General features: G+C 45.8%; 2 protein-coding genes across 2 annotated transcripts; both read left to right on the top strand.

Annotated features, from left to right (window-relative positions):
• Positions 1–1,325: 1,325 nt before the first annotated feature.
• Positions 1,326–12,883, top strand: LOC134031646 (myosin heavy chain, fast skeletal muscle-like). The gene is made up of 39 exons (XM_062475353.1): positions 1,326–1,529; positions 1,774–1,917; positions 2,065–2,221; positions 2,320–2,347; positions 2,434–2,548; positions 2,848–2,940; positions 3,033–3,096; positions 3,181–3,279; positions 3,389–3,492; positions 3,598–3,736; positions 3,870–3,988; positions 4,094–4,243; positions 4,330–4,500; positions 4,594–4,900; positions 5,014–5,102; positions 5,245–5,332; positions 5,426–5,543; positions 5,617–5,740; positions 5,899–6,035; positions 6,297–6,552; positions 6,686–6,928; positions 7,010–7,186; positions 7,267–7,412; positions 7,518–7,608; positions 7,695–8,084; positions 8,184–8,310; positions 8,399–8,517; positions 8,610–8,806; positions 9,679–9,862; positions 9,952–10,117; positions 10,211–10,335; positions 10,429–10,737; positions 11,118–11,321; positions 11,553–11,678; positions 11,756–11,926; positions 12,139–12,243; positions 12,350–12,445; positions 12,622–12,756; positions 12,872–12,883. The coding sequence occupies exons 1-39, from the start codon at positions 1,326–1,328 to the stop codon at positions 12,881–12,883; spliced, it is 5,829 nt and encodes a 1,942-aa protein (XP_062331337.1).
• Positions 12,884–14,622: 1,739 nt separating this feature from the next.
• Positions 14,623–27,242, top strand: LOC134031805 (myosin heavy chain, fast skeletal muscle-like). Its single transcript, XM_062475529.1, has 39 exons — positions 14,623–15,116; positions 15,384–15,527; positions 15,749–15,905; positions 16,085–16,112; positions 16,253–16,370; positions 16,462–16,554; positions 16,651–16,714; positions 16,823–16,921; positions 17,022–17,125; positions 17,360–17,498; positions 17,830–17,948; positions 18,061–18,210; positions 18,282–18,452; positions 18,546–18,852; positions 18,970–19,034; positions 19,220–19,307; positions 19,530–19,647; positions 19,727–19,850; positions 20,095–20,231; positions 20,447–20,702; positions 20,876–21,118; positions 21,215–21,391; positions 21,513–21,658; positions 21,750–21,840; positions 21,945–22,334; positions 22,465–22,591; positions 22,822–22,940; positions 23,106–23,302; positions 23,459–23,642; positions 23,888–24,053; positions 24,140–24,264; positions 24,375–24,683; positions 24,887–25,090; positions 25,409–25,534; positions 25,832–26,002; positions 26,161–26,265; positions 26,611–26,706; positions 26,806–26,940; positions 27,068–27,242. Exons 1-39 carry the CDS (start codon positions 14,913–14,915, stop codon positions 27,080–27,082), a joined length of 5,811 nt encoding a protein of 1,936 aa, XP_062331513.1. The 5' UTR covers positions 14,623–14,912; the 3' UTR covers positions 27,083–27,242.
• The last annotated feature ends 402 nt before the right edge of the window (positions 27,243–27,644 follow it).

Below are 27,644 nucleotides of genomic sequence, written 5' to 3'. Positions count from 1 at the left end.
ATGAGCCCAGTAGTCCTCTAATCTCCAGAGCCCATGCCTTAGGGAATGTCTATTGATGGAGCAGCCAGATATGCTTTTATTTATATGCTCCATCATGGCTCCATCACAAGATCCACAGGTGCATTTGGAGTTGTGTTAGTCCATTAAGCTTCTGAAACCCTGTCTGACATTTGTAGATTTCAGCCTTGTTAGGAAAAAAAGATTAATGATGTCTATAGTTTCAAGGTTTGATCACAAATGATTTGCCCATTATAAGATTTTATGACAAAAAAACTTTTGAGTAACAAAAAAACTAAAGTCCTATAGGGTTGTGGAAAGCAAATCAGGCCTAAACGTTATCATTTTACTATTCATATGGATACATTTGAAGAACAACTGATGGAGATCACTACACAACATGTAGGCCTACACAATGTTATTGAGTAAAAAAGCGTCATGTTGTACAGTAAAACGATTTTGAGATAATCACATGGGTGATGGATGTGTTTGAACAGTGTGGCCTCATGCTTCATGTCAGAAGTTCTCTACCTGTGGGGCTACCCTGGGTTGAGCATGGTGGGGGCAGCAAGTGTTTGCAGGAGGGTTGCACAGGAGTTCAGGAGGGAAGTATATTGTCGTCGATGAAAGAGGATAGGATTATTACAGGTGGGGGTGTCGGGAGGGAAGGCTTTCTTGAACATTTTCCGTTTTTCTTTGGTACAAAAGGGGTCCCGTCCTAATTTGCGAAGCACTGTTTGCTGTGTTACCCTGCAGTGTGAGAGAGACTGAGAGATCTCAGAAGCGAGGTTCCTCGCCTCGAGGTCCTCGGATTCTCTCCTTGAGCTGCAGTTGTTCCCTGCCTGAGACTTCCACTAATGCCACATGCCGATCCCAACACCTCCTCACTCCACCCACATTCACAAGAAGCTTTGACCCAAATATAGGTGGCTGCTCTGTTTCAAGCAGAGCCAGGGGGAGGCCTATAAAAGAGGTCCACTCCATCCACATCTTCCAACTGGCCCTGCTGTTAAGGAGAGCATCCCTTCTGCTGGTGAGTGAATGGACTGGTAGTGGATTGTGCTTGTATCTTACTTTCCAATTGATGATAACTTTCCAGTTATGCGGAACACAATGAAGCTTTAAGTTGGTGTTGTTCTCTCACAGGGACATCCAAGACCTCAAACGGTCAATCCACTGTTTCTGAAATCCAAGGTAGAGGTGAGCATTCTGTGAGTCTTCCCTTCGTCCTATACTTTTCTAAGGTGTGTTTTCGGGATTATTGTTCAACGAACTTGATGTGACATCTGACCTCTGACCCTGGCCTCCTCCAAGTGCGCATTGCAACGATGAGCTCCGACGCTGAGATGTCGTTGTTTGGGGAGGCCGCCCCGTACCTGCGGAAGTCAGAACGGGAGAGGGCGGAGGCCCAGAATCGGCCCTTTGATGCGAAGACGGCCGTGTTTGTGGCCGAGCCGAAGGAGCTGTACGTTAAAGGCACCCTCCAAGGCAAAGAGGGAGGCAAAGCAACCGTTACCACTGAGGCGGGACATGTGAGTAGCTTTAGTAGGACTTAATCATACGATTTGCTTTTTTAATCAAGTGGCATTTTTCTATAAATGTAACTCACTTAACAACTGTTAAAAGTGTAGGGGGGCATGCCAGCAGGCTGTGTTTGTTCAATAAAGTTGTAGTTCCTGATATTAGCTATTTTAAATCAAGTATGATGGCCTTTTTTATTTACAGTCAATGTGACAAGCTCAGGATTCTGAAATGTGTCTCCGTCCTCAAATGCAGACTTTGACAGTGAAGGAGGACCAAGTCTTCCCCATGAATCCCCCGAAGTTTGACAAGATTGAGGACATGGCCATGATGACCCACCTCAACGAGGCATCTGTGCTGTACAACCTGAAAGAGCGCTACGCAGCCTGGATGATCTATGTGAGTACAAGGTCATCCAAAGTTGACGTTGGCTGTAGGAAATACACTAACAATGTCTGTAAAAACTTGAACTCAGGTGACTCACTGTCCTTGAAAAAAGACTTCAGTAAATTTGTAATTGGTGACAAATGTGAGTTGTTGTTCCAGACGTATTCCGGGTTGTTCTGTGTGACAGTCAATCCCTACAAGTGGCTTCCAGTGTACAACCAGGAAGTAGTGGTGACCTATAGGGGGAAGAAACGCATGGAGGCTCCGCCCCACATCTTCTCCATCTCTGACAATGCCTATCAGTTCATGCTCACTGGTAAACAAACATTTTCAAATTATTTTGGACACCAACATATGATCACGTAATAGAAATGTGATATTACAATTAGGAAGTTTTTTTTTCTTCTAAAACAGACCGAGAAAATCAGTCTATCCTGATCACGTAAGTACAGCAATGAATGGAAAAAAGGTATAATTTTGCACTCTATGTCTACAAAACTTATGGAAGGTCCTTTAATTGTGTCTCAGTGGAGAATCCGGTGCAGGAAAGACTGTCAACACCAAGCGTGTCATCCAGTACTTTGCGACAATCGCAGTATCTGGGGACAAGAAAAAAGATGTCGCCTCCTCTGACAAAATAAAGGTAAGCCTGTTACAAGTCAAGTGTCTGTCACGCCCTATGATTGAAGTGTCACTAAAACTCTGAGTATAACTGCACTGATAACTAACTGATTAACTGACTGAAAACTGACTAGTTAATTGACAGATTAACCCCTGACTGAATAACTGATAGATTAATTGACTGATAACTGACAGATTATCTGATTGGTTGACTGATTCACTGACAGACTAATTGACTGACTGACTGATTCTAACTGACAGACTGACTGTAAAAATGGACAAACCAGAAACACTGACTGATATGTCGATTGTGTCCACAAGGGGACGCTGGAGGACCAGATCATCTCTGCCAACCCTCTGCTGGAAGCCTTTGGCAATGCCAAGACTGTCCGGAATGACAACTCCTCCCGCTTCGTGAGTAAATACAGAGATACAGTCACCCACACAACCTTTTAACAGACCTTCAAATGATTTAGAGATGAGAAATTATTTTCTTCCATCCTCAGGGCAAATTCATCCGAATCCACTTTGGAACCACAGGAAAACTGTCTTCTGCCGACATTGAAACTTGTGAGTTTTGCTACAGTAAGGCAGATCATGTTTTATCTAGTTCCCCTCTACCCATGATGTACGTTCAACTGTCTATGTACATAGATCTGCTGGAAAAATCCAGAGTGACGTTCCAGCTGTCTGCCGAGAGGAGCTACCATATCTTCTACCAGATCATGTCCAACAAGAAGCCTGAGCTCATAGGTATCGCCATGGAAACCCCTTCATTTATGTAGCTCCGCCCATCACACAAGCGCAATCCAGATCCAAAAAGATGGTCAGAAAACTGAATTTGAACTTTGTTTATGAACAGAGACTCTCCTCATCACCACCAACCCCTATGACTTCCCATTCATCAGCCAGGGGGAGATCAGTGTGGCCAGTATCAACGACAGCGATGAGCTGATGGCCACCGATGTAAGTCTCTAGATGTGCACATCGTGCTATGATAACATCCCCATCCGTATTGTCAAAGGACTGTTGTAGTTTTGTGAGTAATAATGGTCTTTGTTGTGCTCTCAGAGTGCCGTTGATATCTTGGGCTTCACTGCAGAGGAGAAGATTGGCATCTACAAGCTGACAGGTGCAGTGATGCATCATGGGAACATGAAGTTCAAGCAGAAGCAGCGAGAGGAGCAGGCGGAGCCTGACGGCACAGAGGGTAAACAAACAAACCAAAAATGAGCTGGGATCCACAATCTAGAACGTTAATAAACATTGGTGGAACTAACAGGAGATAAACTGAATTCCACGGTCCTAGACGGAACTGAATTCTATGTTTTTTCTTTTCTTAGTGGCTGACAAAGCAGCTTATCTCATGGGGCTGAACTCTGCAGACCTGCTAAAGGCACTCTGCTACCCCAGGGTGAAGGTGGGGAATGAATATGTCACAAAGGGACAGACTGTTCAACAGGTACCATATCAACACCATCCTATGTACATCATTCAAATGTATGTCATTTTAGGAAGGTTGCTGGGGATTTATTGGTCCAAAACAGGAGCTTGTTTATATCTGCAGGTCTATAATTCTATTGGTGCCCTGGCAAAGTCCATCTATGAGAAGATGTTTCTCTGGATGGTGGTCCACATCAACCAGATGTTGGACACCAAGCAGCCAAGACAGTTCTTCATCGGAGTGTTAGATATTGCTGGTTTTGAGATCTTTGACGTAAGTCGTAATTGTTTTCTAAAATGCAGCATGTATTTGTGTTACTATGTTGGGAAATGGAATGACGAGTCAATGTTTTGGGGCAGTATAACAGTCTGGAGCAGCTGTGCATCAACTTCACCAATGAGAAACTGCAACAGTTCTTCAACCACCACATGTTTGTCCTGGAGCAAGAGGAGTACAAGAAAGAGGGGATCGAGTGGGAGTTCATAGACTTTGGGATGGACTTGGCAGCCTGTATTGAGCTTATTGAGAAGGTAAATTAATTGGGAGGATATTAACACAGGAAGACACCACATTTCTTCATGGTTTTCTAGTGCCGGTATTTCATCACCCTTCGTCTTCAACAGCCAATGGGCATCTTCTCCATCCTTGAAGAGGAGTGCATGTTCCCAAAGGCGTCCGACACCACCTTTAAGAACAAGCTGTACGATCAGCACCTGGGAAAATGCAACAACTTCCAGAAGCCCAAGCCTGTCAAAGGCAAGGCCGAGGCCCACTTCTCCCTGGTGCACTACGCTGGAACAGTGGACTACACCATCACAGGCTGGCTGGACAAGAACAAGGATCCTCTGAACGAGACTGTGGTTCAGCTCTACCAGAAGGCTGCCTTGAAACTGCTGGTCTTCCTTTACTCCAGCTACTCCTCCAGTGACGGTGAGGGAAGATTTATTTAATTTTATTTTTTATCTACAATAATAGGTTTTACGTTTAAAATAACAACTTTAGCGGTTTGTTTTTAAGCTATTGTCACTCTGTTTGGCCTGTAGAAAACAGTGGAGCAAGTGGTGGGAGTGGAGGGAAGAAAGGCACTAAGAAAAAGGGTTCCTCCTTCCAAACTGTGTCAGCTCTCTTCCGGGTAATTCCTTCACAATGATTACGCGATTAGTCTTTCACATAATCACCACCGGTTGGTGCCGTGATCCCAACATTGTTATTACATTGTCATTACTGAGTAAATTGTGTCTAACATTGTAAGACCCCATGTGTGTTGTCCATAGGAGAACCTGGGGAAGTTGATGACGAATCTGAAGAGTACTCACCCTCATTTTGTCAGGTGCCTGATTCCCAACGAGACAAAAACTCCAGGTATGTATGTGGAAGCAAACAAACACTGTCGTTGACACTTGCACCAGTAACAGCAAATCCGTTATAATCTGCTTTCTTAACGTTCTGTCCCAGGAGTCATGGAGAACCATTTGGTTATCCACCAGTTGAGGTGTAACGGAGTGCTGGAAGGTATCAGGATCTGCAGGAAGGGCTTCCCCAGTAGAATACTTTATGGAGACTTCAAGCAGAGGTACAGGATGAAACCTTAAGATAACCAGATACACAGAACAGTTACTGTAATCTGCTTATCCTTCCTGTCGCAGGTACAAAGTACTGAATGCCAGTGTCATCCCTGAGGGCCAGTTCATCGACAACAAGAAAGCCGCTGAGAAGCTTCTGGGGTCTATTGATGTGGACCACACCCAGTACAAGTTTGGCCACACCAAGGTGAGTCAATTTAAAAAAGAACAGATTTTGATTTCAGGAGAGGCCTTCCTCTGAAGATCTGTCTAGTTTATTTGTGAATAATAATGAATGAATTTGGGTCTGACATGACAAACATAACCGCTGTGAGTCAATTGACTTCCAAAGTCTATGTTCTGCAGGTGTTCTTCAAAGCAGGGCTCCTGGGTTTACTGGAGGAGATGAGAGATGAGAAACTGGCCTCACTCATCACCATAACCCAGGCTTTGTGTCGAGGTTACCTCATGAGGAGCGAGTACAGGAAAATGATGGAAAGAAGGTGACTTTAAAGTTTATTTTTTACCTTTAATTTACCACTTAAGAAAATTTTGTTATCAAATATATATATATTGTTGTGTTAACAATAAGGACCTGACACCAGACAAAAGGTCACTCATGAGGCAAGAGTACAGGAATATGATGTACAGAAGGTCACTGCCAAACATTCACATCAAAGTGCCAACTTTCTGAACTCTGTGTCACCTCCCAGCTTTGCATCAGTCACTAAGGAGTACTAAATGTCAGCTTTCTCCTCACATAGAGAGTCCATCTACATAGTCCAACACAACATGCGCTGCTTCATGAACGTGAAACACTGGCCATGGATGAAGCTGTACTACAAGATCAAGCCGCTCTTGAGGAGCGCCGAGACAGAGAAGGAAATGGCCACCATGAAGGTGGATTTCACCAAGTGCAAGGATGACCTGGCCAAAGCTGAGGCCAAGAGGAAGGAGATGGAAGCCAAAATGGTTTCTCTGCTCCAGGAGAAAAATGACCTACGCCTGCAAGTTCAGTCTGTGAGTGACAAGTGAAATCAGATCTGGGATTGCCATGATGTTTGTGGGTAGTGAATGTGACTAGGTTAGTGACATGCTGTAAAGACACCTACAGAACAGAGGCGTGTGCCTTTCTAATGAGATGCCCCCTCAGGAAAGTGAAAGCTTGTCCGATGCGGAGGATCGATGTGAGGGTCTGATCAAGAGCAAGATCCAGCTGGAGGCCAAGGCTAAAGAGCTGAGCGAGAGGCTGGAGGACGAGGAGGAGGTGAACGCTGAGCTGACCTCCAAGAAGAGGAAGCTGGAGGACGAGTGCTCCGAGCTGAAGAGGGACATCGATGACCTGGAGCTCACCCTGGCCAAGGTGGAGAAGGAGAAGCATGCCACGGAAAACAAGGTTGGTTTCCTTTAAAGAGTGACCCAGCGTTTTTTTCCAAATGGTAAAGAGGGTTATTACTGACCTTTCTGACACTGACAGGTAAAAAACCTGACAGAGGAAATCTCCACTTTGGATGATACGATTGGCAAGTTATCCAAGGAGAAGAAAGCCCTCCAAGAGGCTCACCAGCAAACACTTGATGATCTGCAGGCAGAAGAAGACAAAGTCAATGTTCTGACCAAAGCCAAAACCAAGCTGGAACAGCAGGTGGATGATGTAAGTACATTCGAATCATGTCATGTATGTATCGTTTTTGGAGCATGTTCAGTGATAAAATACCAGTTCCCGTTTCATAGCTTGAAGTTTCTTTGGAACAAGAGAGAAAGGTGCGTATGGATCTGGAGAGAGCCAAGAGAAAGATGGAAGGGGATCTGAAACTGACTCAGGAATCCATAATGGATCTTGAGAACGACAAGCAACAACTGGAGGACCGTCTTAAAAAGTATAACTTTTCACACAGTTCTTCAGTATACCGCTAATGTTCTAAGTTATGTTTGTAGGTAAATAACCTGAACTGCTTAACTATGAGTATGATTTTTCTTGGCAGGAAGGACTTTGAATTCAGCCAGCTTGTGGCTAAAATTGAGGATGAGCAAAGTTTAGCAGTACAAGCTCAGAAGAAGATGAAGGAACTCCAGGTACTGCGCAAACCTTTAACAGTTTACTGAGATGGGACTTTTGTCATCAAGTTATTATACATCCTCTGTTAATTTGTTCCCCACAGGCCCGAATAGAGGAGCTGGAGGAGGAGATCGAGTCTGAGCGTGCTGCCAGGGCCAAGGTGGAGAAGCAGAGGGCTGATCTCTCCAGGGAACTCGAGGAGATCAGCGAGAGGCTGGAGGAGGCCGGAGGAGCCACCTCGGCCCAGATCGAGATGAACAAGAAGCGCGAGGCCGAGTTTCAGAAACTGAGACGGGACCTGGAGGAGTCCACCCTGCACCACGAGGCCACCACCGCCACCCTGCGCAAGAAACACGCTGACAGCATGGCGGAGCTGGGAGAGCACGTCGACAACCTCCAACGAGTCAAACAGAAGCTGGAGAAGGAGAAGAGTGAATACAAGATGGAGGTGGACGACCTGGCCGGCAACATGGAGACAATGGCCAAATCCAAGGTACACAAAAAATCCTGACTGACAATATAATATCAAATATCAACAATGAATTCCCAAATAGGAACATGTCAGTCTGATACGTACCACTGGTTCCTTCAGGCTAATTATGAGAAGATGTGTCGGAGTCTGGAAGATCAGCTGAGTGAGCTCAAGGCTAAGCATGATGAGAACTCTCGTCAGATCACCGACCTGAACGCTCATAGGGCCAGACTGCAGACTGAGAACGGTATGGAAGCTTCTGGAACCAGGATTTCAATTGGTCATGAGAGTGTAAACATTCAAACTTAGTTTCCTTTGGTACGGCTTCCTCCAAGGTGAGTTTTCCCGCCGCCTGGAGGAGAGAGACGGCCTCCTCTCTCAAATGTCCAAGGCAAAGCAAGCCTTCACTCAGCAAATTGAGGACTTGAAGAGGCAGATCGAAGAGGAAGCGAAGGTTTGTAGTTCTTCACATGACTCCGTGCTTCTATGTCATGGTGACCCTCTTCGCAATACGCCGTGTGAAGTGTGTTGTGTTTTGTCCCACAGGCTAAGAACGCCCTGGCCCACGCTCTGCAGTCGTCTCGTCACGACTGCGAGCTGCTGAGGGAGCAGTTTGAGGAGGAGCAGGAGGCCAAGGCAGAGCTGCAGAGAAGCATGTCCAAGGCCAACGGAGAGGTGGCCCAGTGGAGGACCAAGTACGAGACGGACGCCATCCAGAGGACCGACGAACTGGAGGAGGCCAAGTAAGAACAAACTCACTTATTTTAAAACCAATGCAAAAATGTCGTGACCCTCAAGGCTTCCGTCCACAAACCAATTTAAGAACGCTTTCCACATGCAACCCCCTTGATTTCGTCTGCGTTGTGTAGTTTTACAAACAAGGCAGGAGAAGTGTGTCCAGTTCGTCAGTTTATTCACCTGGCAGAAATGACAATGAGTCGGGACTACGGAGTCCCGACTCATTGTCATTTGTGCAGTAGCGTGGATCACAACATTTTACGCGTGACTCTAATCCTCCGAACTCTCATGTTGTCAATTCAAGTTGAATTACAAAGTACAATATCCAATTGAAATAACAAAATACAATAGAAATATTCAAAGACAATACAAACCATGTAACTGGCACAAATGACAATGAGTTGGGACACCGTAGTGCAGTAGCGTGGATCACAAAATTGTATGCTAATGTCAGAGGGAGATGAAATATTAGCTTTCCACACGTGTTATTTTGAACTTCGATAATATATGTATTCATATGTGCATAATTACTAAAACAAACACACTATTTACATAAGGACAGAATGTGGAACACCTTTTCATAATCAATATGGATTTAGGACGTTCAGTCATTGCATTCTAAAATAATAGTGTAGGAGCTCTCTTTATACATGACTCACCGTGACTCTGATCCTCCGAACTCTGAGGAGAGCCACTCAGTTCAACATGCATATCCCCTAGAGGTCACTATTTCCCCAACAGCATGACTTACACACATGCTCAGTATGATTTAAAAGCACAAAAAGGATGCAAGTGGAGGAAACCAAATCTTGACTGTTACACACACACACACTGGAAAAAGTGTTCCAAAGTTGTCGTTTTTTGGTTGCCCCCACAGGAAAAGGCTGGCCCAACGCTTGCAGGATGCAGAGGAGGCTATCGAGGCCGTGAATGCCAAGTGCTCGTCCCTGGAGAAGACCAAACAGAGGCTGCAGGGAGAGGTGGAAGACCTCATGGCTGACGTGGAGAGGGCTAATGCTCAGTCGGCTAGCCTCGATAAAAAGCAGAGGAACTTTGATAAGGTAGATCAACAGCAGAGACTATTCTAATTCTCACCGACAAGGTCAGTTTGAAAGGACTTGGGTTGTGTTTTCATCTTCCGTGTCTCTAGATCGTTGCAGAATGGAAGCAGAAGTTTGAGGAGGGTCAGTCGGAGCTGGAAGGGTCTCAGAAGGAGTCTCGCTCCCTCGGCACTGAGCTCTTCAAGATGAAGAACTCCTACGAGGAAGCCCTGGACCACCTGGAGACCCTGAAACGAGAGAACAAGATCCTGCAACGTATGAGAACTGCCTCACGCCGCCTGCCCGTTCACAGATTGAATTGTGTCTGGGGATGGTCTTATTTACACGATGATGTGTCTGCTTCTGCAGAGGAGATATCTGAGCTGACGGAGCAACTTGGGGACAATGGCAAAGCCATACACGAGCTGGAGAAGAATAAGAAACAGGCTGAGACTGAGAAGACAGAGATCCAGACCGCTCTGGAGGAGGTCGAGGTTAGCTGGGATTGAAATACAAATGGCCTGTCGACAGTTTTGGGGCGCAAGTATTTTTTGTGATGATATTATAAACTATCAAATGTTGTTTAGGCATCCCTGGAACACGAGGAATCCAAGATTCTTCGTGTCCACCTAGAGTTGACTCAGGTCAAAGGTGAGGTCGACAGGAAGCTGGCTGAGAAGGACGAGGAGATTGAGCAAATCAAGCGAAACAATCAGCACGTTGTCGAAACAATGCAGTCCACCTTGGACTCCGAAATACGTAGCAGGAATGACGCCATGAGGATCAAAAAGAAGATGGAGGCCGACCTCAATGAGATGGAGGTGCAGCTTAGCCACGCCAACCGACAGGCCGCAGAGGCCCAGAAACAGCTGAGGAACGTCCAGGCACACTTCAAGGTCAGACATTTCGGACCTCAGGTCAGACAAAGCAATTAACTGGGAATAGCTCAGTGGTGGAGCAACTGGCTGCAGATCAAGAGGGCCAAAGTTTAAATCCCCACCATGTAAATCGTTTTGGTAGAAAGTTCTAAGTAAATACATTGCAAATATTAATATCATAATTTTTGTCTATGAATGGAACCTTTTCTTTAGTGTATTTGTATAATCTTTTTCTTGCACATTTCTCTCACACAAAGTTTGCTTGAAGGGTTGAAGAGAAAAGGTATTTAGGGATGAATGTGAACTGTCTTTAAAGAACAAGCTTCACAACATCATTTGTTGAGCATTCACCCCCCCAAGTCACCATGGAAGATGAAGCCTTCCTGTTCACTCCCCAGGATGTGACCATTCACCTGGAGGACGCTGTGCGCAGCCAGGAGGAGCTGAAGGAGCAGGCGGCCATGGCGGAGCACAGGAGCGCCCTGATGCAGGCGGAGGTGGAGGAGCTGAGGGCGGCTCTGGAGCAGACGGAGAGGAGCCGCAAGATGGCCGAACAGGAGCTGGTGGACGCCTGCGAGAGGGTGGGACTGCTGCACTCCCAGGTACGGGGCCATTTAATTCCTGTGACACTTCACTTAAAAACTGTCTAATGAAGCATGAAAAATGCTCCCAAAAATATATCTATAAAAAAAAGACTAATTAACATAAGGGATTTAATGGGAAATCTTCAGTCATGCCATGTAATAATGTAGCAAAGTTGCTTTGTGTTTGTGATTTTATTGTAGTTATACACTTATGCCTGTTTTTTCTTCTTTCTCTTAATCCTATGATAGAACACCAGTCTTCTGAACACCAAGAAGAAGCTGGATGCAGATGTGGCTCAATTGCAAGGCGAGGTGGAGGACGCCCTCCAAGAGGCCAGAAACGCTGAAGAAAAGGCCAAGAAGGCCATCACGGATGTGAGTAACAAGAATGTTTCTGAAGTATTCTTGACCATTCAGGGAATTGACCGCAACATAACCTCTCTTTCACCCAGGCGGCCTTGATGGCAGAGGAGCTGAAGAAGGAGCAGGACACCAGCGGTCACCTGGAGAGGATGAAGAAGAACCTGGAGGCCTCCGTCAAGGACCTGCAGAACCGCCTGGACGAGGCCGAGAACCTGGCTCTGAAGGGGGGCAAGAAGCAGCTCCAGAAACTGGAGACCAGAGTGGGTTGTTGTTGTGATAAAATGTTGTTGTGTTGACAACTAAGGATGCAGCCATTAAACGCATGGGGAGGGGGGGGTATTTTACATTTTTCAAGTGGATGGAACAGGTATAATGAAACCTATGCCCCTGGCTTTGTTAAATGTTGTGATTGCCACTTTGTTTGTGATAAGAAGAACAGAAGTAGATGTCCCCATGTGCGCCCCTTACCCAGGTGCGTGAGCTGGAGGGAGAGGTGGAGGCCGAACAAAAGAAAGGAGCCGACTCTGTCAAAGGAGTGAGGAAGTATGAGAGGAGAGTCAAGGAGCTCACCTACCAGGTCCAAACACCGTTTACATCAATCAATCTGATCAACCAACCTGATCAATACATCTACACATCCCCAGTAAGTCATTACAAGTGTCTGACTTTGTCTGTGCCGGCAGACAGAGGAGGACAAGAAGACCGTCACGAGGCTGCAGGACCTGGTGGACAAGCTGCAGATGAAAGTGAAGGCCTACAAACGCCAGGCGGAGGAAGCTGTAAGCCCACGTAGTCTAGCCCCGCTCCCTCACCGGACTCAGACCCACCCTGGAGGGCGTCCGTGGAGATGTTTTTCATGTCAACGTCAGGCCGAGGAGCCTGTGAGCTGGGATCGGTGGCTTGCGGCGTAGGAGTTGCCGCGGCCAAGCTTATTACGGTCTGGTGGTTGTTACAGGGGGAGCAGGCCAACGCCTACCTGGGCAAGCTGAGGAAGGTGCAGCACGAGCTGGAGGAGGCGGAGGAGCGGGCGGACATCGCCGAGTCCCAGGTCAACAAGCTGAGAGCCAAGAGCAGGGACTTGGGGTCAAAGGTTAGTGGACACTGGAAAGGTATCATTTTATTTGATATACTGTTTTCTATACATGTATATTTTCGTTGTTATTTACATGTTTTCGTCTTATGTCTCAATCTGTATCCCCAACAAGCCTGCTGAGTAGAAGACCTTGAAGACTTGGAGACCCTCACAGCTGTTGAATACAATAGCTAACATACAGCTAAAATTGTGTTTGTAGTATAGTAGTATTGAATAATATTGATAACAAGCAGCTAAAACACTGTATGTCGTGTAACAGTATTGAATAATAGATAACATACAACTAAAATACTGCATGTACTATAACAGTATTGAATAAAAGATAACAAACAGCTAAAATACTGTAAGTAGTATATTAATATTGAATAATATAGACAACATATAGCTAAAAAACAGTATGTACTGTTGCCTTGTAGTATTAAATACAATAGCTAACATACAGCTAACATTCTGTATTTAGTACTGTTGTATTGAAAGCAGTAACTAACATACAACTAACTTAAAGTACTATTCAAAGTGTAGTAGAACTGTAGTACAATAAAGAGTGAATCAATAGAATCCTGTTGTGGTCTGTTCATTCAAAGATCCGGTGTTGTTAGTGAGACAATGGTCATGGTCACACAATGCTTGGGGTCAGAAACACAACAAAAACCTGAACAAGAACTTTCAGGAGAACTACCCCAATCAGAAAACATACACAACAAAGGCACTCTGTTATCCATCTGTGCCACAAAACTCAACTGAAATTCCAATTGTTTCACCCGAGGCTGAGCTAGTGAATCACCTGCCAGGCAGACTTTCCAGAGAGTCTGGAAAGAGAGTACTTTGAAAGCTCAACTTTACTTTGAGACCGTCTCCAATGACTTGGGCGTGCGTATCAGCAACAAAGTTTGAGTTTCATTTAGGAGGCTCTGGTGTTTGCTGAGATCACGGGAGATCTTCAGGAGAATGCAGTGACATTGACAGTGACATTTGCGGCATGGGCTTCTCCACCACAACCAAAATAGTCCTTCCTCTCCAATGTCACCCTCCAACACAGGACTCTCGCAAGGCCCAGGGCTTGCGTGAGATCAGTGGATTAAACGTGGTTATGCCCGGTAATCAAAAGGCAATCTAACCAGCTCACAGGGGCATAAGGGATATTTCCTGTTATTATATTGCTGAGCCACATCATTAGCTGTGGGATTCCCTCCTCAGAAAAACTATTGTACACAATGATACAATGCTGTATCTATGAAGTATTCCACCTGTGTTTATCCTATTTTTGTTATGGTCCACTTAAATAAACGCTGTTAGTGTCTCAAACTCATCGTCATAACTTTGGAATGTCAATTGTCTGAGAGGCCAGACTGAAAACTAAGCCTGACATGAAAGTAGTATAACCATCTGAAGGTTTCACATAGTTCAGCTTTAGTTTGGGATGTATAATTAGACATCCAATAGGATTCCCGCAATTTTTACCGAGTACAGTATGCCGTGTACCACATCACTGTCAGATACCGTAGTTGGATTTATTTATAAAATGACCATATTAATATTGTGCATTAGTAAGGACACATTGTATTGCTGCTTGTATTTGCAGAATGTCAAAAGGCTGAAAGGCCAATGTAACAGTAAATTCACTTTTATATATCGTGTCTGGGTTTCAGTGACTTTTCTGACCTTAAACCCCCATAACTATTGTCTCACCACAGACACCAGGTCTGAAAATAATCCCATGATGAGAACTGCCACAGAACTCATCAGGCTTGTCACTCTGCATCCCATGCCCCCAAAAAAGGGGAAGGATTTAACTGTCGGACCAAATTAACTCCATAAAAGCAGCTCTGGGGATCTGATGAAGCAGAAGTGCTGAGTCTCTACCCCAGAGACTGTCCCAGTGAGCTGTTGAGCGTGGCTGCTTCCAAGCTTCCATTCATTTGCATTTGTCCTTCCGACATACATTCAAACGGTCGTTTATTTAGTCATCCTGGTACATTCAAAGTTCTTCATAGCAGCAGCAGAGCAACGCTTCTACTTGAAAGTGTGAATCTGGGTAAGGAACTTCCTGTATCAAGTAAATACATATAAAAAAAGACCTCTCTACCTGCAGTAAATCTGGACCAGTGAGACCGAGGGAGCAGTGCCTCGCGTTTCCCAGTTGAGCGCCAGCCATGAGCACGGACGCAGAGATGGCCGTGTACGGGGAGGCGGCTGTGTACCTCCGCAAGCCGGAGAGAGAGAGGATCGAGGCCCAGAACCGGCCCTTCGACGCCAAGACGGCCTGCTACGCGGCGGACGCCAGGGAGCTGTACGTTAAGGGAAACATCCAGAAGAAAGAGGGAGGGAAGGTCACTGTGAAGACTGCTGCTGGCATAGTGAGTGTTACTGCCCACTGCTTGACCAGTCTGAAGTACAGTATGAGTATCGTACGATATGATTCTAATTATATATATTATATATATATATATATATATATATATATATATATATATATATATATATATATATATATACTAGAACATAAAACATCACTTTGCAGTTAACACTCGGATCATTAAGACCACCTTTGTGATTGATATAGAATGAGGAGATGTATTGACCGGTTGGACACGTTCTTCTCCCCTCTGCCTGCTCTGTCCAAGGTCGTGTCAGTGAAGGACGACGACGTCTTCGCCATGAACCCTCCCAAGTTTGACAAGATTGAGGACATGGCCATGATGACCCACCTCAACGAGGCCACCGTGCTGTACAACCTGAAAGAGCGCTACGCAGCCTGGATGATCTATGTGAGTGTCTTCTGTTTGAACGTTATTCCCTGTGTGTGTGTGTGTGTGTGTGTGTGTGTGTGTGACATTGAAATACACTACCTGGAATGGTTTTTAGACTCTTAGGTTCAGGTTGCTTTTATTTGTACCCGTAGGTAGATTTGGTTTGTAGTGTTTCTTGAACTCTTACGCATCGCGACATGACTTTGTAGTCAGTGTGTTGTGCTGTCGCTGTGTTCCAGACGTATTCCGGGCTGTTCTGTGTGACAGTCAATCCCTACAAGTGGCTCCCAGTGTACAGCCAGAAAGTAGTGGTGGCCTATAGGGGGAAGAAACGCATGGAGGCTCCGCCCCACATCTTCTCCATCTCTGACAACGCCTATCAGTTCATGCTCACTGGTAAACAAACTGTGAATTGGAACTTGTGAGTCAGACCTTTTGTCTGTCTACAAATGTAATTATAAATTTGATATGTCTAAAGACTGAAGTCAGCATGTATTGTGCATTTAAAACACAGATTTGAGTTATGTTTTGTACACTAACATACTTTTTTTTGTTTTTATATTCTGTTTACACAGACAGAGAGAACCAGTCTGTCCTCATCACGTAAGATGCATTATGTATTGGTATTCTGCATTTATAATTTCACACTCAATTGCAACAAGTGTTTTTTTTTTTTTTACTTATCTATATCTGTGGCACACTGGCAACTGTTTCTCTCTCCTTCTTTCCATCTCTCGACCCAGTGGAGAATCCGGTGCAGGAAAGACTGTCAACACCAAGCGTGTCATCCAGTACTTTGCGACAATCGCAGTGGCTGGTAGCGACAAGAAGAAGGAAGCGTCCGCGAGCGGTAAAATGCAGGTACAAGAAACGAAGGATAAAAATGGCCCATGATGGCTCGTCTCAGTAGTAATCAAATGTCAAATAAAATATACGTGCATGTCTTCAACAGGGGTCGTTGGAAGATCAAATCATAGCAGCGAACCCTTTGCTAGAAGCTTATGGCAATGCCAAAACTGTGAGAAATGACAATTCCTCACGCTTCGTAAGTAATCATAGTCACACAAGGTTACGCACAAGTCTATTAGACATTTTGAAAGACATTTTCAACTGTGATTTGAATGTAACCATTTCCAATCAGGGTAAATTCATCCGGATTCACTTTGGGACCACAGGAAAACTAGCGTCGGCTGATATTGAGACATGTGAGCACACCAATCACGAACGTATTTTAATGCCATGCCCAGTTGTGTAAATTATATATTTTTCATTAATATTTATTTATTTTTATTTCATGATATGTTCTTCAATAGACCTGCTGGAGAAGTCCAGGGTGACTTTCCAGCTTGCTGATGAGAGAAGTTACCACATCTTCTACCAAATCATGACCAACCACAAACCAGAGCTGATAGGTAGCCTACAACTGGGATCAAAGAGAAGAGAATGATGACTAGTCAAAATCAGGAATTATAATCTGTGTAGGAATTGACTTTCTAATATCATGTTTTACAGGGATGTTGCTCATCACCACCAACCCCTACGACTTCCCCATGATCAGCCAGGGGCAGATTACCGTTGCCAGCATTGATGACAAAGATGAACTGATGGCGACAGATGTATGAGCTGTAAACGTTTAACTGCAGATCTAGTTCCAGATATAATTCAAATCCCCATTGTAGGTCTCTTCAGATAAATGTGTCTGCCAAATGAAGACATTATAATTATTTTTGACTTCTTCAATTAATTCAGTTAGGATGGAAATTCCTCAATAACATACTGTGGAAAAATACAAAATGTGACATTTTATGTCATTTCATCCATCCTGTTTGTGTTGGATACTCTATTCCTAGACTGCTATTGATATCCTGGGCTTCTCTCTGGATGAGAAGCTGGGCATCTACAAGCTGACAGGTGCAGTGATGCATCATGGGAACATGAAGTTCAAGCAGAAGCAGCGCGAGGAGCAGGCGGAGCCTGACGGCACAGAGGGTAAACAAACAAACAAACAAACCATAGGACAGGCAGGGATGCTGTGTGACACGCCACTGTGTCACACATGACACAACCATCACAGATACACAAGATGGACGTGTCTGAGTAGTGAGTCAAGGCACTGTCCTCACTGAGGGAGTGTATTTGGACCGCGAGTGTGTGTGTGCCTTGTCAACGTCCTCACTGATAACGATGAGTGTGTGTGTGTCTTGACACTGTCCTCGCTGAGGAATAGAAAGTGGATGCATTAGAACGTTGTCGTCAACGATGAAGCCAAGCATCCGTGTCTCCTCACTGCCCCTCCTCACTGATGATGGTGTCATTTCAGTGGCTGACAAAGTGGCCTACCTTCTGGGCCTCAACTCTGCAGACGTGCTCAAAGCCCTCTGCTACCCCAGGGTGAAGGTGGGAAACGAGTACGTCACCAAGGGACAGACTGTCCAACAGGTTAGACACAGTTCGTAATCTGAATCTAATCTGAATAAAATTTGTATCTAATCGTCATTTAGTTTTATTTTGTCATTCATGTGTTACCGTTTACAATGTGTTTTGAATTTAGGTCCACAATTCAGTTATGGCCCTGGCCAAGTCCATCTATGAGAAGATGTTTCTCTGGATGGTGCTCCGCATCAACCAGATGTTGGACACCAAGCAGCCGAGACAGTTCTTCATCGGAGTGTTAGATATTGCTGGTTTTGAGATCTTTGACGTAAGTATCATGCTGTTGTCTCGGTTGGATGTTTGCCAAAATAACTAAAATACTTGAAACTGTCATTGCAGTACAACAGTCTGGAGCAGCTGTGCATCAACTTCACCAATGAGAAACTGCAACAGTTCTTCAACCACCACATGTTTGTCCTGGAGCAAGAGGAGTACAAGAAAGAGGGGATCGAGTGGGAGTTCATAGACTTTGGGATGGACTTGGCAGCCTGTATTGAGCTTATTGAGAAGGTAAATGAATTGGGAGGATATTTACACAGGAAGACACCACATTTCTTCATGGTTCTCTAGTACTGATATTTCATCACCCTTTGTCTTCAACAGCCAATGGGCATCTTCTCCATCCTTGAAGAGGAGTGCATGTTCCCAAAGGCGTCCGACACCACCTTTAAGAACAAGCTGTACGATCAGCACCTGGGCAAAACGGACTGCTTCCAGAAGCCCAAGCCTGTCAAAGGCAAGGCCGAGGCCCACTTCTCCCTGGTGCACTACGCTGGAACAGTGGACTACACCATCACAGGCTGGCTGGACAAGAACAAGGATCCTCTGAACGAGTCGGTGGTGCAGCTGTATCAGAAGGCTGCTGTGAAACTGCTGTCTCTCCTGTACGCGAGCTTCTCCACTACTGAAGGTAAGACGTGTCTAGTGGTTGATATGTTCAGTAGTGATGGCCTCTTTTGGAAATGGAGCCTGTTTTGTAAACATTGTCCTTGAGAACATTCTCAAAGATATTTTGTGCCCTTCACAGACACCAGTAAGAGAGGAGCCAAGAAGAAAGGAGGCTCTTTTCAAACCGTCTCAGCATTGTTCAGGGTAGGTTAAACCCACCACGTAAACAAAACAGAAATTCATAGAAACATGCATCACCTTAAATGAATAGAAACAAACGTCTTTAATGAATAGAAATAAACACGATCTAAAGGTAAATATGGAGACAGTGCTATTTTGGGACTAATTATACTCGGGGTTGCGGGGATGTAAACGGTTGGATCCCTCAGGAGAACCTGGGCAAGCTGATGACCAACCTGAGGAGCACCCATCCTCACTTTGTTCGCTGCCTGATTCCCAACGAGTCTAAGACTCCAGGTAACAAAGACTGAATAAATAAATAAATAAATAAATAGCAAAAGCTTTCATCCAAAGCAACATATCTTTGAACCAGGGAACTCTTGATCTGTAGCCCAGTGTTCTAAAACGGAGTTCTATCCGTACCCAATGAAACCCAATGGAACAACGTACATACATACATCCTATGACAGGCATTCATCAGACTTTTACATACAAACATTTATAGATGCTGTCCTTCAGGTTTGATGGAGAACCCACTGGTTATCCACCAGTTGAGGTGTAACGGAGTGCTGGAAGGTATCAGGATCTGCAGGAAGGGCTTCCCCAGTAGAATACTTTATGGAGACTTCAAGCAGAGGTACAGTATGAAACCTTAAGATAACCAGATACACAGATACAGAACAGTTACTGTAATCTGCTTATCCTTCCTGTCGCAGGTACAAAGTACTGAATGCCAGTGTCATCCCTGAGGGCCAGTTCATCGACAACAAGAAAGCCGCTGAGAAGCTCCTGGGGTCTATTGATGTGGACCACACCCAGTACAAGTTTGGCCACACCAAGGTAGGATCAATAAAGAAGTGCGTTTCTTGAAGGGAGTCAGGTGGCTGAGCGGTTAGGGAATCGGGCTAGTCATCAGAAGGTTGCTGGTTCGATTCCCCGGCAGTGCTAAATGACGTTGTGTCCTTGGGCAAGGCACTTCACCCTACTTGCCTCAGGGGAATATCCCTGTACTTACTGTAAGTCGCTCTGGATAAGAGCGTCTGCTAAATTACTAAATGTATTCAAGTTGTTGTTTTCCTACCAGGTGTTCTTCAAGGCTGGACTGCTCGGCGCCCTGGAGGAGATGAGGGATGAGAAGCTGGCAGCTTTGGTCACAATGACTCAAGCCGTCTGCCGAGGCTTCGTCATGAGGCAGGAGTTCAAGCAGATGACGGAGAGGAGGTACAACCGGGCCCCTGAGGGGACAACAGCATGTGTGGTGGCAACAATATCAAACGTGAAATGTACAGAACTGTGCAGACGTCTTGTATTGCATGAATGTGTCACAGAATACAATAGAGTAGATAAAAATGCAAATAAACTCTAAAGGTAATATATATATATAATTAAATACATCATATCCGAAACAATCTTTATGTCTTACTCTTATTAAATAGAGAGTCCATCTACGTAGTCCAGTACAACATCCGTTCATTCATGAACGTGAAACACTGGCCATGGATGAAGCTGTACTTCAAGATCAAGCCGCTCTTGAGGAGCGCCGAGACAGAGAAGGAAATGGCCACCATGAAGGAAGAGTTCTCCAAGTGCAAGGAGAGCCTAGCCAAAGCCGAATCCAAGAAGAAGGAGCTGGAGGAAAAAATGGTATCTCTGTTACAGGAGAAGAATGACCTTCAACTACAAGTGGCAGCTGTAGGTATTTCATCGATACTACATAACGATGATGATGATAATTATTTATAATTGTTTGGTCATTGTTGTTTTGTCAAGTATTTTGTCATTGTTGTTATATTTTGTATATGGTTTTATATACAGTCAGGATTATAGAACAAGATAAAACATGCGATTGTTTCCATCTTCTAAAGGAAAGTGAAAGCTTGTCCGATGCGGAGGATCGATGTGAGGGTCTGATCAAGAGCAAGATCCAGCTGGAGGCCAAGGCTAAAGAGCTGAGCGAGAGGCTGGAGGACGAGGAGGAGGTGAACGCTGAGCTGACCTCCAAGAAGAGGAAGCTGGAGGACGAGTGCTCCGAGCTGAAGAGGGACATCGATGACCTGGAGCTCACCCTGGCCAAGGTGGAGAAGGAGAAGCATGCCACGGAAAACAAGGTGACAGGCCAGAGACGCTGCCCCCATGAGGGTCATTGGTAACACTGTTTGATTGAGAACTCCTGAGTATCTTAACGGGTTTTCATGGATATCCAGGTGAAAAACCTGACAGAGGAAATGTCGTCCCTGGATGAAAGCATTGTTAAAGTCAGCAAGGAGAAGAAAGCCCTCCAAGAGGCTCACCAGCAAACGCTGGACGATCTGCAGGCAGAAGAAGACAAAGTCAACGTTCTGACCAAAGCCAAGACCAAGCTGGAACAGCAGGTGGATGACGTAAGTGTGAATCCCACACGCAGGGCATGCATCTGCTGTGACGTGGGATCTGTGGGGTGAGTGAGGCCCCCCCCCTTCTGTGTTTCTGTGACTCGAGTCTGTCCATGCGACGGTTTCACAGCTAGAGGGCTCCCTTGAGCAAGAGAAGAAACACAGCATGGACCTGGAGAGAGCCAGGAAGAAGTTGGAGGGAGATCTGAAGCTGGCCCAGGAATCCATCATGGATCTGGAGAACGACAAACTGCAGACAGACGAGAAGCTGAAGAAGTGAGAGGATGAACAAGTGTAGGGTACACTTTCACAGGTGTGTGTTTCATATTGCTGAAGTATTTTTTTTTTCTTGTCCGGTGGCAACAAGGAAAGACTTTGAAATCTGCCACCTTCTCGGGAGAATTGAAGATGAACAAGCTCTTGGTGCTCAAGGGCAAAAGAAGCTCAAAGAGTATCAAGTACGTAGCATGATGCTAAAATGTCAAAGATTATATTTATTTCATAAAACTGAGGGCCAGTGTCTCCTATTGATTTCTTTGGTCTTTCTCACTGTTCCCCACAGGCCCGAATAGAGGAGCTGGAGGAGGAGATCGAGTCTGAGCGTGCTGCCAGGGCCAAGGTGGAGAAGCAGAGGGCGGATCTCTCCAGGGAACTCGAGGAGATCAGCGAGAGGCTGGAGGAGGCCGGAGGAGCCACCTCGGTCCAGATCGAGATGAACAAGAAGCGCGAGGCCGAGTTTCAGAAACTGAGACGGGACCTGGAGGAGTCCACCCTGCACCACGAGGCCACCACCGCCACCCTGCGCAAGAAACACGCTGACAGCATGGCGGAGCTGGGAGAGCACGTCGACAACCTCCAACGAGTCAAACAGAAGCTGGAGAAGGAGAAGAGTGAATACAAGATGGAGGTGGACGACCTGGCTGGCAACATGGAGACAATGGCCAAAACCAAGGTCAGCTGACGATAAATAGAAGATGTTGAACACATCATCTATCATACATGTTCTGAACTGACTGAATATGCCAAATGCACTGCATATTGGGTAGCTTTTCTCAATGAATGGATTGCTGTTAAATTTCCAGGCTAACCTCGAGAAGATGTGTCGGAGTCTTGAAGATCAGCTCAGTGAGGTGAAGACAAAAAGTGACGACGGTCTTCGCCACGTCAACGACATCACTGTCCAGAAAGCAAGGTTGCAGACTGAGAACGGTACTCAGAATAAACGTTGTCAGAATCACATGTCTGACATTGCTACTGCTATCGTGTATCAGCTATCATGTGTTACTTCCGTTGTCAATAATGATGTAACTGCACGCGGAGTCACCTGAACGCTTGAATTTCCTTTGGGATTAGAAAACTTCACAGAGTTGAATTTACGTATCATTCAGTCATGTATTAAGTCAATCATGTGCGAGTCTCTTCCGTTCAATTCTGCCCAGGTGAGCTGTCTAGGCAGCTGGAGGAGAGAGAATCTCTTGTGTCTCAACTGACTAGAAACAAACAGGCTTCTACTCAGCAGAATGAGGAACTGAAGAGGCTTGTTGAAGAGGAGGTTAAGGTACAGTACATGCACCGATCAGGAGATACAGTTCAACGCATAATACTGTATATATACATACAATAAATACACACTCTTTATACAGATACACATACCGACATATATATATATATATTATGCCGAATATACTGTCATAGGAAATATGAGCGGCTGTTTGTCCCACAGGCTAAGAACGCCCTGGCCCACGCTCTGCAGTCGTCTCGTCACGACTGCGAGCTGCTGAGGGAGCAGTTTGAGGAGGAGCAGGAAGCCAAGGCAGAGCTGCAGAGAAGCATGTCCAAGGCCAACGGAGAGGTGGCCCAGTGGAGGACCAAGTACGAGACGGACGCCATCCAGAGGACCGACGAACTGGAGGAGGCCAAGTAACCCGAAATGACGAACCGTTACGACTCATACGGATGATAATGGATGATTGATGGGAAATTGATGGATTATTGATGGGAAATTGTGGAAATGGGTGGGGAAATGGATGGAAAAGGGTTTAAAGTGCATGTCCTCGTTCCTCCTTGTCCTACCAGGAAGAAGCTGGCCCAGCGACTGCAGGACGTGGAGGAGCTGATGGAGGGAGCGAACGCTAAGTGTGCCTCCCTGGAGAAGAGCAAGCAGAGGCTGCAGGGGGAGGTGGAGGACCTGGGGATGGATCTGGAGAAATCCAACGCATGGGCCGCCAACCTGGACAAGAAGCAGCGAAACTTTGACAAGGTATCCACAACAACAACAACAACAAATAAAATAAATATGGCCTTACTTGGGTTTGAATCCAGCTCAGACCATTTCCTGCAAGTCATCCCCTCTCTCCCTACGTTTCCTGTCATTCTTCACGGTCTCTCAAATTATAGCAGAAATGCCTAAAAATAGACTCAGGCTGTCAGACTTCTCAGTGGACACCATGTTTGTTCGATGACACCTCGACGAGTCCACGCTCACCTTTTGAAATCCGTTTTTAGGTTCTGGCCGAATGGCGGCAGAAGTATGAGGAGAGTCAAGCTGAACTGGAAGGTTCTCAGAAGGATTCTCGCTCCCTCGGCACTGAGCTCTTCAAAATCAAGAACTCCTACGAGGAAGCCCTGGACCAACTGGAGACCCTGAAACGAGAGAACAAGATCCTGCAACGTACGTTAAACGTTTACCTTTGGCACATCTTGACTCAAGACACACACATTCCATATATTTTTGGTCACATCATGTGTGTCATCCAGAGGAGATCATGGACCTAAGCGAACAGATTGGTGAGACCGGGAAGAGCATGCACGAGGTGGAGAAAGCCAAGAAGACAGTGGAGACGGAGAAAGCCGAGATCCAGAGCGCTCTCGAGGAGGCGGAGGTAACCAGATACACAGCGGAAAAAAGCAAATCCTGTCTCCTCTGTTGAAATGGATTCACAACAGCGAAAGGTGGCCCTTTGGGAATGACCCTCCTTTGTCCCCCGCGCAGGCATCCCTGGAACACGAGGAGTCCAAGATCCTGCGTGTGCAGCTGGAACTGGCCCAGGCCAAAGGGGAAGTGGACAGGAAGCTGGCGGAGAAGGAGGAGGAGATGGAGCAGTTGAGACGCAGCAGCCAGAGGCTGGTGGAGACCTTGCAGGGCGCCCTGGACGCCGAGGTCAGGGGCAGGAACGACGCCCTCAGGGTCAAGCGTAAGATGGAGGCCGACCTCAACGAGATGGAGGTCCAGCTGGGACATGCCAACCGGCAGGCCGCTGAGGCCCAGAAACAGCTGAGGAACGTCCAGGCACAGCTGAAGGTGAGAGGCCCTCTCCACCCCCAGGCTCCACCACATGACTGGATTTAGGACCGGATGTATTGCTTGTAAAAGGGCTACACGAATACATTTGACTTGATTTAATGACTCTGACGGGAAAAAGAGGACGAACACAGTCATGGAGGATTACCCCAATATCAAACAGTTATTTACGCTCCCCTGCCACCGATTTATACTTGACCCAGGATGTGACCGTTCACCTGGATGACGCGCTGCGCAGCCAGGAGGACCTGAAGGAGCAGGCGGCCATGGCGGAGCGCAGGAGCGCCCTGATGCAGGCGGAGGTGGAGGAGCTGAGGGCGGCTCTGGAGCAGACGGAGAGGAGCCGCAAGATGGCCGAACAGGAGCTGGTGGACGCCTGCGAGAGGGTGGGACTGCTGCACTCCCAGGTATGGGATTTATCCTTTTGGGTAAACGTCATGGATTTAATGGAACAACTCCGGTCATGCTAATTAATAATATGGCCATGTTTCTTTGTTTTTGTGGTTTTATTGAAGTCATCGTAAACGTTTGCCAGTTTTTTTTTTTGTTTTTTTTTCTTAATATTATGATGGACTGCTTTACTCCCAGGTAGAGGAGCTAAAAAAACACAACAATGCCTACAATCCCTTCCGTGATGACCTTTTTCCAGTATTTAGCATTCACGATTATCATCATACGCAATTATCACAAGTCAACTCCGTTGATGTGTCATATCTCCCTGTCAGAGTACAAGCCTGATGAACGCCAAGAAGAAGCTGGAAGCGGATGTGAGCCATCTCCAGGCTGAGGTGGAGGACGCTGTTCAGGAGGCCAGGAACACTGAGGAGAAAGCCAAGAAAGCCATCACAGATGTGAGTCAAAACAAGACTCTTCAGGTCTTTCAGGCGTACAACGGATGTGGTTTTCCCAAATAAATAAACGTATGTATCGTTTGTTCATCGTGAAATTAAAGAAAACAATACATTCTTTTGTTTTAAATCATTATATATCCGGGTTATTTCATTTAAAACCATTACAAATCAGAAATGTTTCATTTTAAATCAAGACATTCACACGGCATTGATTTTCGACGAGGCCTGCTCCGAAGCTCCAGGCGCCACCGTCGTGGAGATTCCCTTGTCAGTCGTGGGTTTTTATCTTGCATGCAGGCGGCCATGATGGCAGAGGAGCTGAAGAAGGAGCAGGACACCAGCGGTCACCTGGAGAGGATGAAGAAGAACCTGGAGGCCTCCGTCAAGGACCTGCAGAACCGCCTGGACGAGGCCGAGAACCTGGCTCTGAAGGGGGGCAAGAAGCAGCTCCAGAAAATGGAGACCAGAGTGGGTTACGCCATGCGTATGAGATGATGTTATTGTTGCACTCCCTTGTAAAACACAGTCCGTGCCTGCCTTGGCAATACCCACTCTTTAAACCACTCTTGTCTGATCCAGCTTGAGATCTTATGACGATCTCAACCTTTGGCGTCCCTGGTTGGCAGGTGCGTGAGCTGGAGGGAGAGCTAGAAGGTGAACAGAGGAGAGGTGCTGAAGCCGTCAAAGGGTTGAGGAAATACGAGAGGAGAGTCAAAGAGCTCATCTACCAGGTACACTGCAAAGTTCCCTATCAAACCGAAGGGCATTGATATTAGTCCTGAGCTGGTTTACGTTTAAAACAAGTGCATTTGTCTGCCAGTACAATGAGAAAATTACACTTGATAAGATTTCTTAAAATGTGTCGTTTACTTAAATTAAGTGACGCGACATACTAGAATTAAATCCAACTAGATTTACAATCTACAAAATAAGATTCTCACTGTCCAAGGCTGAAAATCAGTGTTACTATGACTAATTAGAGGGTTTATTGACAGTGTGAGGATGCCAGTGATGAAAGAGGAGGAGCGGAGGTCCCATGATCTGCAAACTGACAACCCGCTTGCGTGTGTCTATAGGCCGAGGAGGACAAGAAGAACGTGCTCAGACTGCAGGACCTGGTGGACAAGCTGCAGGTGAAAGTGAAGGCCTACAAACGCCAGGCGGAGGAAGCTGTAAGCCCACACATTCCTGCCTCGCTTCCTCACTCAAACCCCACTGGAGAAGCCAGAGTGTTGTTCAAAATCCTCCTGTGGTTGTGACGGTGTGAACAGGGGGAGCAGGCCAACGCCCACCTGGCCAAGCTGAGGAAGGTGCAGCACGAGCTGGAGGAGGCGGAGGAGCGGGCGGACATCGCCGAGTCCCAGGTCAACAAGCTGAGAGCCAAGAGCAGGGACTTGGGGTCAAAGGTTAGTGGAGAAGCATGGTAATCACAACCCCTGCTGACACGGAACAGAAGAGCGTGCCGTTCTGTGCTGTTTGACTGTTGGTGGAATAATGGATATTGTGTTTTTTTTTTCTCTCTCTCGCCGCCAGAGCAAAGAGGAGTGAAAGCAAGACAACATGTCTACTTTATAAGAGAAGACTCCTATTAAATATGAGCTTTGAATGTGTTCTTTGTCATGTACGATAACGATAGGCTGTATACCTGGGATATCAATGGATATTTCCAGTAGAGATATAACATGATTTGCTTATTTAAAATAAATATGGGAAATCAAGTTGGCCTTTGTCGTGTCATCCCCCCTTGTGGTCGGGTGATTACATGTTTCTCTAATCACATTGCTGCGAGGCCAAACTCCATGAACATAATCTCACATTACCATACATAGACTATTGTCACTGACTCTTAGCAAACAACCTACGCCTACATTAAATTAAGTTGTAAAAATGACGAAAGTAATCTAGGCTATTGTCTACGGCAGGTAAAGTAAATAATCTCCGAATCACTTTTTTTCAAGCTAGAATGTAAAAGAAAAATCAGTCAATGTAGGTATTCAATTTTAACAAAAATAAAAAATAAATACCCATTAATGAACTCTTCATTTTAAGATTGGAATTTGTCTTGCAGTGAAACGTCATTCTTAAACAATTTTCCCTGTACCATGTCATT

This window comes from Osmerus eperlanus, chromosome 12, assembly GCF_963692335.1.
Source record: "Osmerus eperlanus chromosome 12, fOsmEpe2.1, whole genome shotgun sequence".
NCBI lineage: Eukaryota > Metazoa > Chordata > Actinopteri > Osmeriformes > Osmeridae > Osmerus > Osmerus eperlanus.
The sequence above is the reverse complement of the archived record's forward strand: the minus strand, read 5'-3'. Positions and strand labels throughout refer to the sequence as shown.